Genomic DNA, 16,469 nt, shown 5'->3' on the forward strand with positions numbered 1-16,469 from the left:
AAAGGTTTCATTGAACTTGACCTTTGACATTAAAGGTTTCATTGAACTTGACCTTTGACATTAAAGGTTTCATTGAACTTGATCTTTGACATTAAAGGTTTCATTGAACTTGACCTTTGACATTAAAGGTTTCATTGAACTTGATCTTTGACATTAAAGGTTTCATTGAACTTGATCAATCTTTGACATTAAAGGTTTCATTGAACTAAACCTTTGACATTAAAGGTTTCCTTGAACTTGATCTATGACTTTAAAGGATTCATTGAACTTGATCAATCTTTGACATTAAAGGTTTATTGAACTTGATCAATCTTTGACATTAAAGGTTTCATTGAACTTAATCGATCTTTGACATTAAAGGTTTTATTGAACTTGAACATAACTGGCATGGTAGAGCATACGACTGATAACCTGAAACCTCATACCCCGGCTAGAGTAAATAGAACGTCCCTGAGTCCATCCAACTCTGGGCTAGAGTAAATAGAACGTCCCTGAGTCCATCCAACTCTGAGCTAGAGTAAATAGAACGTCCCTGAGTCCATCCAACTCTGGGCTAGAGTAAATAGAACGTCCCTGAGTCCATCCAACTCTGAGCTAGAGTAAATAGAACGTCCCTGAGTCCATCCAACTCTGATGGGTACCTGGCTTTCTTGAGGGAAAATAAAGGCGGCTGGGCATAGTGCTGTCCACACTATCCCTACATATGCAAACCCTATTACTCTTTGCTCTATGCAAATATTTGTATTTTTTAAATCTATCTATTTTCCCTTCACTAACTCTTAACAATATTTAGTTTGTTGTTACAAAAAGCATGAAGACAATAGTGAAATCATTGAGTAAAGCTGTGTAGCTGTCTATTTTCTCGAATTCTACTGGTATAATTAACTAAAGTGGCTCAAGAGCTTTTTATAAAATCCCTGTTGGCGCCCCTTAAGAGTCAAAGCCAGGGGTGCCAACCGTCCTCCCCTAGCCATGCCTCTGCCATTGTCTGGTTTCACTGGATGTTTATACAGCCCACAGAATACCAGGATAAACATGCTATCAGTTTTGTTTGAAATTATCATCACTACTTACTGCTGGGGTTTAAAAGAAAGAATTTTGAGTCATGTGGGCTTTTGACTTCACTGAGAATGAGGGAAGTGGAAAGAATAAAAATGGTAACATTGTTCTTACCAAAAAATGTCGACTTAATTTTTAAAAAATGTCGTTATTTAAAGGTAGAAAATAAAACAAGTATAAAACTTTTATGATAATACGTTTTTACTTGTTTATTTTTAGATAGTATTTGACTCGATGCCTTAGTAGAACTTAGTATATGAAAATTTTCCATGTATATTTATGTACATATTTTTCATTCACATTGTTTCCATTATTTTACTTATATCATTTTTTTTTTCCATTCATGTTACATTTGTAACTTGGCTAAGAGTTCTGTAGCTTGCTTTGTTAGTTTGTTGTGTTTTGTTTAGTATGATTAGATTGTTAGGTGTAGATTAATTTAGTTAGTTTGTTGTGTTTTGTTTAGTATGATTAGATTATGTTAGGTGTAGATTAATTTAGTTAGTTTGTTGTGTTTTGTTTAGTATGATTAGATTATGTTAGGTGTAGATTAATTTAGTTAGTTTGTTGTGTTTTGTTTAGTATGATTAGATTATGTTAGGTGTAGATTAATTTAGTTAGTTTGTTGTGTTTTGTTTAGTATGATTAGATTGTTAGGTGTAGATTAATTTAGTTAGTTTGTTGTGTTTTGTTTAGTATGATTAGATTATGTTAGGTGTAGATTAATTTAGTTAGTTTGTTGTGTTTTGTTTAGTATGATTAGATTATGTTAGGTGTAGATTAATTTAGTTAGTTTGTTGTGTTTTGTTTAGTATGATTAGATTATGTTAGGTGTAGATTAATTTAGTTAGTTTGTTGTGTTTTGTTTAGTATGATTAGATTGTTAGGTGTAGATTAATTTAGTTAGTTTGTTGTGTTTTGTTTAGTATGATTAGATTATGTTAGGTGTAGATTAATTTAGTTAGTTTGTTGTGTTTTGTTTAGTATGATTAGATTATGTTAGGTGTAGATTAATTTAGTTAGTTTGTTGTGTTTTGTTTAGTATGATTAGATTATGTTAGGTGTAGATTAATTTAGTTAGTTTGTTGTGTTTTGTTTAGTATGATTAGATTGTTAGGTGTAGATTAATTTAGTTAGTTTGTTGTGTTTTGTTTAGTATGATTAGATTATGTTAGGTGTAGATTAATTTAGTTAGTTTGTTGTGTTTTGTTTAGTATGATTAGATTGTTAGGTGTAGATTAATTTAGTTAGTTTGTTGTGTTTTGTTTAGTATGATTAGATTGTGTTAGGTGTAGATTAATTTAGTTAGTTTGTTGTGTTTTGTTTAGTATGATAAGATTATGTTAGGTGTAGATTAATTTAGTTAGTTTGTTGTGTTTTGTTTAGTATGATAAGATTATGTTAGGTGTAGATTAATTTATTTGTTGTTTATAAAGATTGGTTCACATTTTTATTTTAATAAAGTCTTGATCAGTTGATTATTTTAATAAAGTCTTGATCAGTTGATTATTTTAATAAAGTCTTGATCAGTTGATTATTTTAATAAAGTCTTGATCAGTTGATTATTTAAAAAAAAATTTAGAATATGGTTAGGGAATAACCAGTCTAGGTTTCTAGGTCTCTGTAGGTAGATTAGGTTACCCCACCACCATCAGGGCTTATGAGTGTCAAGAAAAACTTACGTAGTAAGTGATCAGGCACATTAAAAACAGAGGATGCTTGCTTGACTTCTGTTTGGGAAGTCCAGTGTGGTGGAGTCCATTGTAACCACTGAACAGAACAAAAAAAAATGGGTCAGATGATTTATCTGGCCAGTTGATCTTAAAACAGCTTGCCCGATGCGCGTTATCATCTTAGAGGAAGTTAAAGTAATCTCATTACTACAGTAACCTCGTTTTCAGAACAATGTGCTGTGTTGTAATAACAGATGAATGTTGCATCACAATTTAAAACAGGCATTGCGTGTGTATTAATCACCCTCGTAAGAGTGAGGTAAAACACCCCTCTTCGACCACCAGGTATCAGGGGTATCACAGAGCGCTCGTAGGAACTCAAAGGTTTGTAAAAAAACAGAAACATTATATCTCAGCTAGAGATAATCAGGGGTATCACAGAGCGCTTGTAGGAACTCAAAGGTTTGTAAAAAAACAGAAACGTTATATCTCCGCTAGAGATAATCAGGGGTATCACAGAGCGCTTGTAGGAACTCAAAGGTTTGTAAAAAAACAGAAACGTTATATCTCCACTAGAGATAATCCCGTCAGGTTAGTATTTGGGCCCTGGGCTTTCCAGTGAGCATTATGGTCCTTCCATTTGTTTTAAAGCGTACATCTGCCAGTGCCCCAGCAGGGTGGGATTTGGCGCCCAAGGCTCCCCTGTGAGTACTACACGCCTACGTTTGTTTTAAATTTAAAGAGTAAGATAAACTATGGATACAATGGGCTACTATAATTGTTAACCAAGTCGAATCAGGGGCTCCAGCAGGGTTAACCTCCCAGGCTACCCCATTAGCACTATGGCACCTAAGTTCATATTAAAGGGCACCATGTAATAGTGACATGAAATGAACCAGGGGCATATCCTACAATAGTGTAACCTGTAATGTCTTCAAGGTCATGTGCCTAAAAATACATTATTAAAATCCTCGTACAATATTGCGTCAACCTTTCTTCTGGGACCACAGCAACGCATAAAACAGGTACACTAGTATGTATATAAACTAGTGTACCCGTGCCTAAATCAAATAAGGCCTGTTGGTTGAGCCATTGCGCCTCGGGCTGCCAAGTGAGCACCAGTGTTTCCTTCCTTCATATTAAAGAGCGCCATACCCTATGGAAATGGTGAGTACTATAAATCGTTGGCTAAATGAACCAAGGGACGCAATCGGCACCCCTGCCGTAACAGGTGGATCCTGAGAGTGCCCTGCAACACCCCTGATAAATAAGCAGTTGTGATCTATCTATATACCTATCTATCTTAATTAGATAATTAGATAACTTTTGGTAATTACCTCTTTATTTTTTTTTGGTAAGATGCCTGGGATGTGCAAGGTCAAAGGTTCTACTGGTAAATCATTAATCTTGATTGAAATCTCCAAGCCATATTGATTCTTAAAAAAGTACAATACTTAGGGTTCAAATAAAGTGGTAGGTTCAAATGTTTGAGTTAATGTACAAAATAAAGTGGTAGGTTCAAATGTTTGAGTTGATGTACAAAATAAAGTGGTAGGTTCAAATGTTTGAGTTGATGTACAAAATAAAGTGGTAGGTTCAAATGTTTGAGTTGATGTACAAAATAAAGTGGTAGGTTCAAATGTTTGAGTTGATGTACAAAATAAAGTGGTAGGTTCAAATGTTTGAGTTGATGTACAAAATAAAGTGGTAGGTTCAAATGTTTGAGTTGATGTACAAAATAAAGTGGCAGGGTTAGAATGTTTGAGTTGATGTACAAAATAAAGTGGTAGGTTCAAATGTTTGAGTTAATGTACAAAATAAAGTGGTAGGTTCAAATGTTTGAGTTGATGTACAAAATAAAGTGGTAGGTTCAAATGTTTGAGTTGATGTACAAAATAAAGTGGTAGGTTCAAATGTTTTAATGTACAAAATGAAGTGGCAGGGTTAGAATGTTTGAGTTGATGTACAAAATGAAGTGGCAGGGTTAGAATGTTTGAGTTGATGTGCAAAATAAAGTTGTAGGTTCAAATGTTTGAGTTAATGTACAAAATGAAGTGGCAGGGTTAGAATGTTTGAGTTGATGTACAAAATAAAGTGGTAGGTTCAAATGTTTGAGTTAATGTACAAAATGAAGTGGCAGGGTTAGAATGTTTGAGTTGATGTACAAAATAAAGTGGTAGGTTCAAATGTTTGAGTTGATGTACAAAATAAAGTGGTAGGTTCAAATGTTTGAGTTGAAGTACAAAATAAAGTGGCAGGGTTAGAATGTTGATGTACAACATTAAGCATTAGGGTTAGACCTGTATTTACCTTGACATGTTTCCCTGTAACAGTTGGGGGTACAGGTATCTGTGTCTCCATCACCTTCTCCACCAGAGGGATCTGTAATTTATCTAAACCTACACTCAACCTACAACAGCAAATTTCAAAGAAAAATTAATGAGGTACATATGTAGTTGGAGTTTTGCGTGCAAGATTATTTGTTTGGTCATTGTTTTTGTGTAGCACACAATGATGAGGCAGGTGAGTGGATGATGTTGTAGGTGAGTGGATGATGTTGTAGGTGAGTGGATGATGTTGTAGGTGAGTGGATAACAGGTTAGTGGATGATGTTGTAGGTGAGTGGATGATGTTGTAGGTGAGTGGATGATGTTGTAGGTGAGTAGATGATGTTGTAGGTGAGTGGATGATGTTGTAGGTGAGTGGATGATGTTGTAGGTGAGTAGATGATGTTGTAGGTGAGTAGATGATGTTGTAGGTGAGTAGATGATGTTGTAGGTGAGTGGATGATGTTGTAGGTGAGTGGATGATGTTGTAGGTGAGTGGATGATGTTGTAGGTGAGTAGATGATGTTGTAGGTGAGTAGATGATGTTGTAGGTGAGTAGATGATGTTGTAGGTGAGTGGATGATGTTGTAGGTGAGTGGATGATGTTGTAGGTGAGTGGATGATGTTGTAGGTAAGTGGATGATGTTGTAGGTGAGTGGATGATGTTGTAGGTGAGTGGATGATGTTGTAGGTGAGTGGATAACAGGTTAGTGGATGATGTTGTAGGTGAGTGGATGATGTTGTAGGTGAGTGGATGATGTTGTAGGTGAGTGGATGATGTTGTAGGTGAGTGGATGATGTTGTAGGTGAGTGGATGATGTTGTAGGTGAGTGGATGATGTTGTAGGTGAGTGGATGACAGGTGAGTGGATGACAGGTGAGGGGATGATGTTGTAGGTGAGTGGATGATGTTGTAGGTGAGTGGATGATGTTGTAGGTGAGTGGATGATGTTGTAGGTGAGTGGATGATGTTGTAGGTGAGTAGATGATGTTGTAGGTGAGTAGATGATGTTGTAGGTGAGTAGATGATGTTGTAGGTGAGTGGATGATGTTGTAGGTGAGTGGATGATGTTGTAGGTGAGTGGATGATGTTGTAGGTAAGTGGATGATGTTGTAGGTGAGTGGATGATGTTGTAGGTGAGTGGATGATGTTGTAGGTGAGTGGATAACAGGTTAGTGGATGATGTTGTAGGTGAGTGGATGATGTTGTAGGTGAGTGGATGACAGGTGAGTGGATGACAGGTGAGTGGATGATGTTGTAGGTGAGTGGATGATGTTGTAGGTGAGTGGATGATGTTGTAGGTGAGGGGATGATGTTGTAGGTGGGTGGATGATGTTTTAGGTGAGTGGATGATGTTGTAGGTGAGTGGATGATGTTGTAGGTGAGTGGATGACAGGTGAGTGGATGATGTTGTAGGTGAGTGGATGATGTTGTAGGTGAGTGGATGATGTTGTAGGTGAGTGGATGACAGGTGAGTGGATGATGTTGTAAGTAAGTGGATGATGTTGTAGGTGAGGGGATGATGTTGTAGGTGGGTGGATGATGTTTTAGGTGAGTGGATGATGTTGTAGGTGAGTGGATGACAGGTGAGTGGATGATGTTGTAGGTGAGTGGATGATGTTGTAGGTGAGTGGATAACAGGTTAGTGGATGATGTTGTAGGTGAGTGGATGATGTTGTAGGTGAGTGGATGACAGGTGAGTGGATGATGTTGTAGGTGAGTGGATGATGTTGTAGGTGAGTGGATGATGTAGGTGAGTGGATCATGTTGTAGGTGAGTGGATGATGTTGTAGGTGAGTGGATGATGATGTAGGTGAGTGGATCATGTTGTAGGTGAGTGGATGATGTTGTAGGTGAGTGGATGATGTTGTAGGTGAGTGGATGACAGGTGAGTGGATGATGTTGTAGGTGAGTGGATCATGTTGTAGGTGAGTGGATGATGTTGTAGGTGAGTGGATGACAGGTGAGTGGATGATGTTGTAGGTGAGGGGATGATGTTGTAGGTGGGTGGATGATGTTTTAGGTGAGTGGATGATGTTGTAGGTGAGTGGATGATGTTGTAGGTGAGTGGATGACAGGTGAGTGGATGATGTTGTAGGTGAGTGGATGATGTTGTAGGTGAGTGGATGATGTTGTAGGTGAGTGGATGACAGGTGAGTGGATGATGTTGTAAGTAAGTGGATGATGTTGTAGGTGAGGGGATGATGTTGTAGGTGGGTGGATGATGTTTTAGGTGAGTGGATGATGTTGTAGGTGAGTGGATGATGTTGTAGGTGAGTGGATGACAGGTGAGTGGATGATGTTGTAGGTGAGTGGATGATGTTGTAGGTGAGTGGATAACAGGTTAGTGGATGATGTTGTAGGTGAGTGGATGATGTTGTAGGTGAGTGGATGACAGGTGAGTGGATGATGTTGTAGGTGAGTGGATGATGTTGTAGGTGAGTGGATGATGTAGGTGAGTGGATCATGTTGTAGGTGAGTGGATGATGTTGTAGGTGAGTGGATGATGATGTAGGTGAGTGGATCATGTTGTAAGTGAGTGGATGATGTTGTAGGTGAGTGGATGATGTTGTAGGTGAGTGGATGACAGGTGAGTGGATGATGTTGTAGGTGAGTGGATCATGTTGTAGGTGAGTGGATGATGTTGTAGGTGAGTGGATGACAGGTGAGTGGATGATGTTGTAGGTGAGTGGATGATGTTGTAGGTGAGTGGATGATGTTGTAGGTGAGTAGATGATGTTGTAGGTGAGTGGATGACAGGTGAGTGGATGATGTTGTAGGTGAGTGGATGATGCTGTAGGTGAGTGGATGATGTTGTAGGTGAGTGGATGATGTTGTAGGTGAGTGGATGACAGGTGAGTGGATGATGTTGTAGGTGAGTGGATGATGTTGTAGGTGAGTGGATGATGTTGTAGGTGAGTGGATGATGTTGTAGGTGAGTAGATTATGTTGTAGGTGAGTGGATGACAGGTGAGTGGATGATGTTGTAGGTGAGTGGATGATGTTGTAGGTGAGTGGATGATGTTGTAGGTGAGTGGATGATGTTGTAGGTGAGTGGATGACAGGTGAGTGGATGATGTTGTAGGTGAGTGGATGATGTTGTAGGTGAGTGGATGATGTTGTAGGTGAGTGGATGATGTTGTAGGTGAGTGGATGACAGGTGAGTGGATGATGTTGTAGGTGAGTGGATCATGTTGTAGGTGAGTGGATGATGTTGTAGGTGAGTGGATGACAGGTGAGTGGATGATGTTGTAGGTGAGTGGATGATGTTGTAGGTGAGTGGATGACAGGTGAGTGGATGATGTTGTAGGTGAGTGGATGATGTTGTAGGTGAGTGGATGATGATGTAGGTGAGTGGATGATGTTGTAGGTGAGTGGATGACAGGTGAGTGGATGATGTTGTAGGTGAGTGGATGATGTTGTAGGTGAGTGGATGATGTTGTAGGTGAGTGGATGACAGGTGAGTGGATGATGTTGTAGGTGAGTGGATGATGTTGTAGGTGAGTAGATGATGTTGTAGGTGAGTGGATGATGTTGTAGGTGAGTGGATGATGTTGTAGGTGAGTGGATGATGTTGTAGGTGAGTGGATGATGTTGTAGGTGAGTGGATGATGTTGTAGGTGAGTAGATGATGTTGTAGGTGAGTGGATGATGTTGTAGGTGAGTGGATGATGTTGTAGGTGAGTGGATGATGTTGTAGGTGAGTGGATGATGTTGTAGGTGAGTGGATAACAGGTTAGTGGATGATGTTGTAGGTGAGTGGATGATGTTGTAGGTGAGTGGATGATGTTGTAGGTGGGTGGATGATGTTTTAGGTGAGTGGATGATGTTGTAGGTGAGTGGATGATGTTGTAGGTGAGTAGATGATGTTGTAGGTGAGTAGATGATGTTGTAGGTGAGTGGATGATGTTGTAGGTGAGTGGATGATGTTGTAGGTGAGTGGATGATGTTGTAGGTGAGTGGATGATGTTGTAGGTGAGTGGATGATGTTGTAGGTGAGTGGATGATGTTGTAGGTGAGTGGATGATGTTGTAGGTGAGTGGATGATGTTGTAGGTGAGTGGATGATGTTGTAGGTGAGTGGATAACAGGTTAGTGGATGATGTTGTAGGTGAGTGGATGATGTTGTAGGTGAGTGGATGATGTTGTAGGTGAGTGGATGATGTTGTAGGTGAGTGGATGATGTTGTAGGTGAGTGGATGATGTTGTAGGTGAGTGGATGATGTTGTAGGTGAGTGGATAACAGGTTAGTGGATGATGTTGTAGGTGAGTGGATGATGTTGTAGGTGAGTGGATGATGTTGTAGGTGAGTGGATGATGTTGTAGGTGAGTGGATGATGTTGTAGGTGAGTGGATGATGTTGTAGGTGAGTGGATGATGTTGTAGGTGAGTGGATGATGTTGTAGGTGAGTGGATGATGTTGTAGGTGAGTGGATAACAGGTTAGTGGATGATGTTGTAGGTGAGTGGATGATGTTGTAGGTGAGTGGATGATGTTGTAGGTGAGTGGATGATGTTGTAGGTGAGTGGATGATGTTGTAGGTGAGTGGATGATGTTGTAGGTGAGTGGATGATGTTGTAGGTGAGTGGATAACAGGTTAGTGGATGATGTTGTAGGTGAGTGGATGATGTTGTAGGTGAGTGGATGATGTTGTAGGTGGGTGGATGATGTTTTAGGTGAGTGGATGATGTTGTAGGTGAGTGGATGATGTTGTAGGTGAGTAGATGATGTTGTAGGTGAGTAGATGATGTTGTAGGTGAGTGGATGATGTTGTAGGTGAGTGGATGATGTTGTAGGTGAGTGGATGATGTTGTAGGTGAGTGGATGATGTTGTAGGTGAGTGGATGATGTTGTAGGTGAGTGGATGATGTTGTAGGTGAGTGGATGATGTTGTAGGTGAGTGGATGATGTTGTAGGTGAGTGGATGATGTTGTAGGTGAGTGGATAACAGGTTAGTGGATGATGTTGTAGGTGAGTGGATGATGTTGTAGGTGAGTGGATGACAGGTGAGTGGATGATGTTGTAGGTGAGTGGATAACAGGTTAGTGGATGATGTTGTAGGTGAGTGGATGATGTTGTAGGTGAGTGGATGACAGGTGAGTGGATGACAGGTGAGTGGATGATGTTGGAGGTGAGGGGATGATGTTGGAGGTGAAGGGATGATGTTGTAGGTGGGTGGATGATGTTTTAGGTGAGTGGATGATGTTGTAGGTGAGTGGATGATGTTGTAGGTGAGTGGATGATGTTGTAGGTGAGTGGATGATGTTGTAGGTAAGTGGATGACAGGTGAGTGGATGATGTTGTAGACGAGTGGATGATGTTGTAGGTGAGTGGATGACAGGTGAGTGGATGATGTTGTAGGTGAGTGGATAACAGGTTAGTAGATGATGTTGTAGGTGAGTGGATGACAGGTGAGTGGATGATGTTGTAGGTGAGTGGATGATGTTGTAGGTGAGTGGATGATGTAGGTGAGTGGATCATGTTGTAGGTGAGTGGATGATGTTGTAGGTGACTGGATGACAGGTGAGTGGATGATGTTGTAAGTAAGTAGATGATGTTGTAGGTGAGTGGATGATGTTGTAGGTGAGTGGATGATGTTGTAAGTAAGTAGATGATGTTGTAGGTGAGTGGATGATGTTGTAGGTGAGTGGATGATGTTGTAAGTAAGTAGATGATGTTGTAGGTGAGTGGATGATGTTGTAGGTGAGTGGATGATGTTGTAGGTGAGTGGATGATGTTGTAGGTGAGTGGATGATGTTGTAGGTGAGTGGATGATGTTGTAGGTGAGTGGATGATGTTGTAAGTAAGTAGATGATGTTGTAGGTGAGTGGATGATGTTGTAGGTGAGTGGATGATGTTGTAAGTAAGTAGATGATGTTGTAGGTGAGTGGATGATGTTGTAGGTGAGTGGATGATGTTGTAGGTGAGTGGATGATGTTGTAGGTGAGTGGATGATGTTGTAGGTGAGTGGATGATGTTGTAGGTGAGTGGATGATGTTGTAGGTGAGTGGATGATGTTGTAGGTGAGTGGATGATGTTGTAGGTGAGTGGATGATGTTGTAGGTGAGTGGATGATGTTGTAGGTGAGTGGATGATGTTGTAGGTGAGTGGATGATGTTGTAGGTGAGTAGATGATGTTGTAGGTGAGTGGATGATGTTGTAGGTGAGTGGATGATGTTGTAGGTGAGTGGATGATGTTGTAGGTGAGTGGATGATGTTGTAGGTGAGTGGATAACAGGTTAGTGGATGATGTTGTAGGTGAGTGGATGTTGTTGTAGGTGAGTGGATGATGTTGTAGGTGGGTGGATGATGTTTTAGGTGAGTGGATGATGTTGTAGGTGAGTGGATGATGTTGTAGGTGAGTAGATGATGTTGTAGGTGAGTAGATGATGTTGTAGGTGAGTGGATGATGTTGTAGGTGAGTGGATGATGTTGTAGGTGAGTGGATGATGTTGTAGGTGAGTGGATGATGTTGTAGGTGAGTGGATGATGTTGTAGGTGAGTGGATGATGTTGTAGGTGAGTGGATGATGTTGTAGGTGAGTGGATGATGTTGTAGGTGAGTGGATGATGTTGTAGGTGAGTGGATAACAGGTTAGTGGATGATGTTGTAGGTGAGTGGATGATGTTGTAGGTGAGTGGATGATGTTGTAGGTGAGTGGATGATGTTGTAGGTGAGTGGATGATGTTGTAGGTGAGTGGATGATGTTGTAGGTGAGTGGATGATGTTGTAGGTGAGTGGATAACAGGTTAGTGGATGATGTTGTAGGTGAGTGGATGATGTTGTAGGTGAGTGGATGATGTTGTAGGTGAGTGGATGATGTTGTAGGTGAGTGGATGATGTTGTAGGTGAGTGGATGATGTTGTAGGTGAGTGGATGATGTTGTAGGTGAGTGGATGATGTTGTAGGTGAGTGGATGATGTTGTAGGTGAGTGGATGATGTTGTAGGTGAGTGGATGATGTTGTAAGTAAGTAGATGATGTTGTAGGTGAGTGGATGATGTTGTAGGTGAGTGGATGATGTTGTAGGTGAGTGGATGATGTTGTAGGTGAGTGGATGATGTTGTAGGTGAGTGGATGATGTTGTAGGTGAGTGGATAACAGGTTAGTGGATGATGTTGTAGGTGAGTGGATGATGTTGTAGGTGAGTGGATGATGTTGTAGGTGGGTGGATGATGTTTTAGGTGAGTGGATGATGTTGTAGGTGAGTGGATGATGTTGTAGGTGAGTAGATGATGTTGTAGGTGAGTAGATGATGTTGTAGGTGAGTGGATGATGTTGTAGGTGAGTGGATGATGTTGTAGGTGAGTGGATGATGTTGTAGGTGAGTGGATGATGTTGTAGGTGAGTGGATGATGTTGTAGGTGAGTGGATGATGTTGTAGGTGAGTGGATGATGTTGTAGGTGAGTGGATGATGTTGTAGGTGAGTGGATGATGTTGTAGGTGAGTGGATAACAGGTTAGTGGATGATGTTGTAGGTGAGTGGATGATGTTGTAGGTGAGTGGATGACAGGTGAGTGGATGATGTTGTAGGTGAGTGGATAACAGGTTAGTGGATGATGTTGTAGGTGAGTGGATGATGTTGTAGGTGAGTGGATGACAGGTGAGTGGATGACAGGTGAGTGGATGATGTTGGAGGTGAGGGGATGATGTTGGAGGTGAAGGGATGATGTTGTAGGTGGGTGGATGATGTTTTAGGTGAGTGGATGATGTTGTAGGTGAGTGGATGATGTTGTAGGTGAGTGGATGATGTTGTAGGTGAGTGGATGATGTTGTAGGTAAGTGGATGACAGGTGAGTGGATGATGTTGTAGACGAGTGGATGATGTTGTAGGTGAGTGGATGACAGGTGAGTGGATGATGTTGTAGGTGAGTGGATAACAGGTTAGTAGATGATGTTGTAGGTGAGTGGATGACAGGTGAGTGGATGATGTTGTAGGTGAGTGGATGATGTTGTAGGTGAGTGGATGATGTAGGTGAGTGGATCATGTTGTAGGTGAGTGGATGATGTTGTAGGTGACTGGATGACAGGTGAGTGGATGATGTTGTAAGTAAGTAGATGATGTTGTAGGTGAGTGGATGATGTTGTAGGTGAGTGGATGATGTTGTAAGTAAGTAGATGATGTTGTAGGTGAGTGGATGATGTTGTAGGTGAGTGGATGATGTTGTAAGTAAGTAGATGATGTTGTAGGTGAGTGGATGATGTTGTAGGTGAGTGGATGATGTTGTAGGTGAGTGGATGATGTTGTAGGTGAGTGGATGATGTTGTAGGTGAGTGGATGATGTTGTAGGTGAGTGGATGATGTTGTAAGTAAGTAGATGATGTTGTAGGTGAGTGGATGATGTTGTAGGTGAGTGGATGATGTTGTAAGTAAGTAGATGATGTTGTAGGTGAGTGGATGATGTTGTAGGTGAGTGGATGATGTTGTAGGTGAGTGGATGATGTTGTAGGTGAGTGGATGATGTTGTAGGTGAGTGGATGATGTTGTAGGTGAGTGGATGATGTTGTAGGTGAGTGGATGATGTTGTAGGTGAGTGGATGATGTTGTAGGTGAGTGGATGATGTTGTAGGTGAGTGGATGATGTTGTAGGTGAGTGGATGATGTTGTAGGTGAGTGGATGATGTTGTAGGTGAGTGGATGATGTTGTAGGTGAGTGGATGACAGGTGAGTGGATGATGTTGTAGGTGAGTGGATGATGTTGTAGGTGAGTGGATGATGATGTAGGTGAGTGGATGATGTTGTAGGTGAGTGGATGATGTTGTAGGTGAGTGGATGATGTTGTAGGTGAGTGGATGATGTTGTAGGTGAGTGGATGATGTTGTAGGTGAGTGGATGACAGGTGAGTGGATGATGTTGTAGGTGAGTGGATGATGTTGTAGGTGAGTAGATGATGTTGTAGGTGAGTGGATGATGTTGTAGGTGAGTGGATGATGTTGTAGGTGAGTGGATGATGTTGTAGGTGAGTGGATGATGTTGTAGGTGAGTGGATGATGTTGTAGGTGAGTAGATGATGTTGTAGGTGAGTGGATGATGTTGTAGGTGAGTGGATGATGTTGTAGGTGAGTGGATGATGTTGTAGGTGAGTGGATGATGTTGTAGGTGAGTGGATAACAGGTTAGTGGATGATGTTGTAGGTGAGTGGATGATGTTGTAGGTGAGTGGATGATGTTGTAGGTGGGTGGATGATGTTTTAGGTGAGTGGATGATGTTGTAGGTGAGTGGATGATGTTGTAGGTGAGTAGATGATGTTGTAGGTGAGTAGATGATGTTGTAGGTGAGTGGATGACAGGTGAGTGGATGATGTTGTAGGTGAGTGGATGATGTTGTAGGTGAGTGGATGATGTTGTAGGTGAGTGGATGATGTTGTAGGTGAGTAGATTATGTTGTAGGTGAGTGGATGACAGGTGAGTGGATGATGTTGTAGGTGAGTGGATGATGTTGTAGGTGAGTGGATGATGTTGTAGGTGAGTGGATGATGTTGTAGGTGAGTGGATGACAGGTGAGTGGATGATGTTGTAGGTGAGTGGATGATGTTGTAGGTGAGTGGATGATGTTGTAGGTGAGTAGATGATGTTGTAGGTGAGTGGATGACAGGTGAGTGGATGATGTTGTAGGTGAGTGGATGATGTTGTAGGTGAGTGGATGATGTTGTAGGTGAGTGGATGATGTTGTAGGTGAGTGGATGACAGGTGAGTGGATGATGTTGTAGGTGAGTGGATGATGTTGTAGGTGAGTGGATGATGTTGTAGGTGAGTGGATGATGTTGTAGGTGAGTAGATTATGTTGTAGGTGAGTGGATGACAGGTGAGTGGATGATGTTGTAGGTGAGTGGATGATGTTGTAGGTGAGTGGATGATGTTGTAGGTGAGTGGATGATGTTGTAGGTGAGTGGATGACAGGTGAGTGGATGATGTTGTAGGTGAGTGGATGATGTTGTAGGTGAGTGGATGATGTTGTAGGTGAGTGGATGATGTTGTAGGTGAGTGGATGACAGGTGAGTGGATGATGTTGTAGGTGAGTGGATCATGTTGTAGGTGAGTGGATGATGTTGTAGGTGAGTGGATGACAGGTGAGTGGATGATGTTGTAGGTGAGTGGATGATGTTGTAGGTGAGTGGATGACAGGTGAGTGGATGATGTTGTAGGTGAGTGGATGATGTTGTAGGTGAGTGGATGATGATGTAGGTGAGTGGATGATGTTGTAGGTGAGTGGATGATGTTGTAGGTGAGTTGATGATGTTGTAGGTGAGTGGATGATGTTGTAGGTGAGTGGATGATGTTGTAGGTGAGTGGATGACAGGTGAGTGGATGATGTTGTAGGTGAGTGGATGATGTTGTAGGTGAGTGGATGATGTTGTAGGTGAGTGGATGATGTTGTAGGTGAGTGGATGACAGGTGAGTGGATGATGTTGTAGGTGAGTGGATGATGTTGTAGGTGAGTGGATGATGTTGTAGGTGAGTGGATGATGTTGTAGGTGAGTGGATGATGTTGTAGGTGAGTGGATGATGTTGTAGGTGAGTGGATGATGTTGTAAGTAAGTAGATGATGTTGTAGGTGAGTGGATGATGTTGTAGGTGAGTGGATGATGTTGTAAGTAAGTAGATGATGTTGTAGGTGAGTGGATGATGTTGTAGGTGAGTGGATGATGTTGTAAGTAAGTAGATGATGTTGTAGGTGAGTGGATGATGTTGTAGGTGAGTGGATGATGTTGTAGGTGAGTGGATGATGTTGTAGGTGAGTGGATGATGTTGTAGGTGAGTGGATGATGTTGTAGGTGAGTAGATGATGTTGTAAGTAAGTAGATGATGTTGTAGGTGAGTGGATGATGTTGTAGGTGAGTGGATGATGTTGTAAGTAAGTAGATGATGTAGGTGAGTGGATGATGTTGTAGGTGAGTGGATGATGTTGTAGGTGAGTGGATGATGTTGTAAGTAAGTAGATGATGTTGTAGGTGAGTGGATGATGTTGTAGGTGAGTGGATGATGTTGTAGGTGAGTGGATGATGTTGTAGGTGAGTGGATGATGTTGTAGGTGAGTGGATGATGTTGTAGGTGAGTGGATGATGTAGGTGAGTGGATGATGTTGTAGGTGAGTGGATGATGTTGTAGGTGAGTGGATGATGTTGTAGGTGAGTGGATGATGTTGTAGGTGAGTGGATGACAGATGAGTGGATGATGTGGCATATAATGTAGAAAGGAACTAGTGAGATATATAGAATAACTTGCTGTCCTATAATGTAGAAAGGAACTAGTGAGATATATAGAATAACTTGCTGTCCTATAATGTAGAAAGGAACTAGTGAGATATATAGAACGAGCCGACCCGCTGCTTATCATACGCCGCTATTTAGTTGTTTTTTTTCTACTTTTCAGTAATTTATAATTTGTGAATTCAACAGTACCAATGCTGC

General features: G+C 41.1%; 1 protein-coding gene across 12 annotated transcripts in view; it reads right to left on the minus strand.

The window, feature by feature from the left end:
- Positions 1-16,469, minus strand: part of LOC131950293 (arrestin domain-containing protein A) — a 29,697-nt gene that overhangs the window by 2,247 nt on the left and 10,981 nt on the right. For all 12 annotated transcript variants that reach the window (XM_059312395.1, XM_059312399.1, XM_059312396.1 and 9 more), the window contains 3 exons: positions 5,043-5,142; positions 4,070-4,168; positions 2,742-2,829 (listed from right to left, as the gene is read on the minus strand). In XM_059312395.1, coding sequence (XP_059168378.1) covers positions 2,742-2,829; positions 4,070-4,168; positions 5,043-5,142 — 287 coding nt within the window. The remainder of the gene's footprint in view (positions 1-2,741; positions 2,830-4,069; positions 4,169-5,042; positions 5,143-16,469) is intronic.

The sequence above is a fragment of the Physella acuta genome, unplaced genomic scaffold, assembly GCF_028476545.2.
Source record: "Physella acuta isolate Inbredline_101_S28 unplaced genomic scaffold, ASM2847654v3 ptg000750l, whole genome shotgun sequence".
In the NCBI taxonomy this organism is placed as follows: domain Eukaryota; kingdom Metazoa; phylum Mollusca; class Gastropoda; family Physidae; genus Physella; species Physella acuta.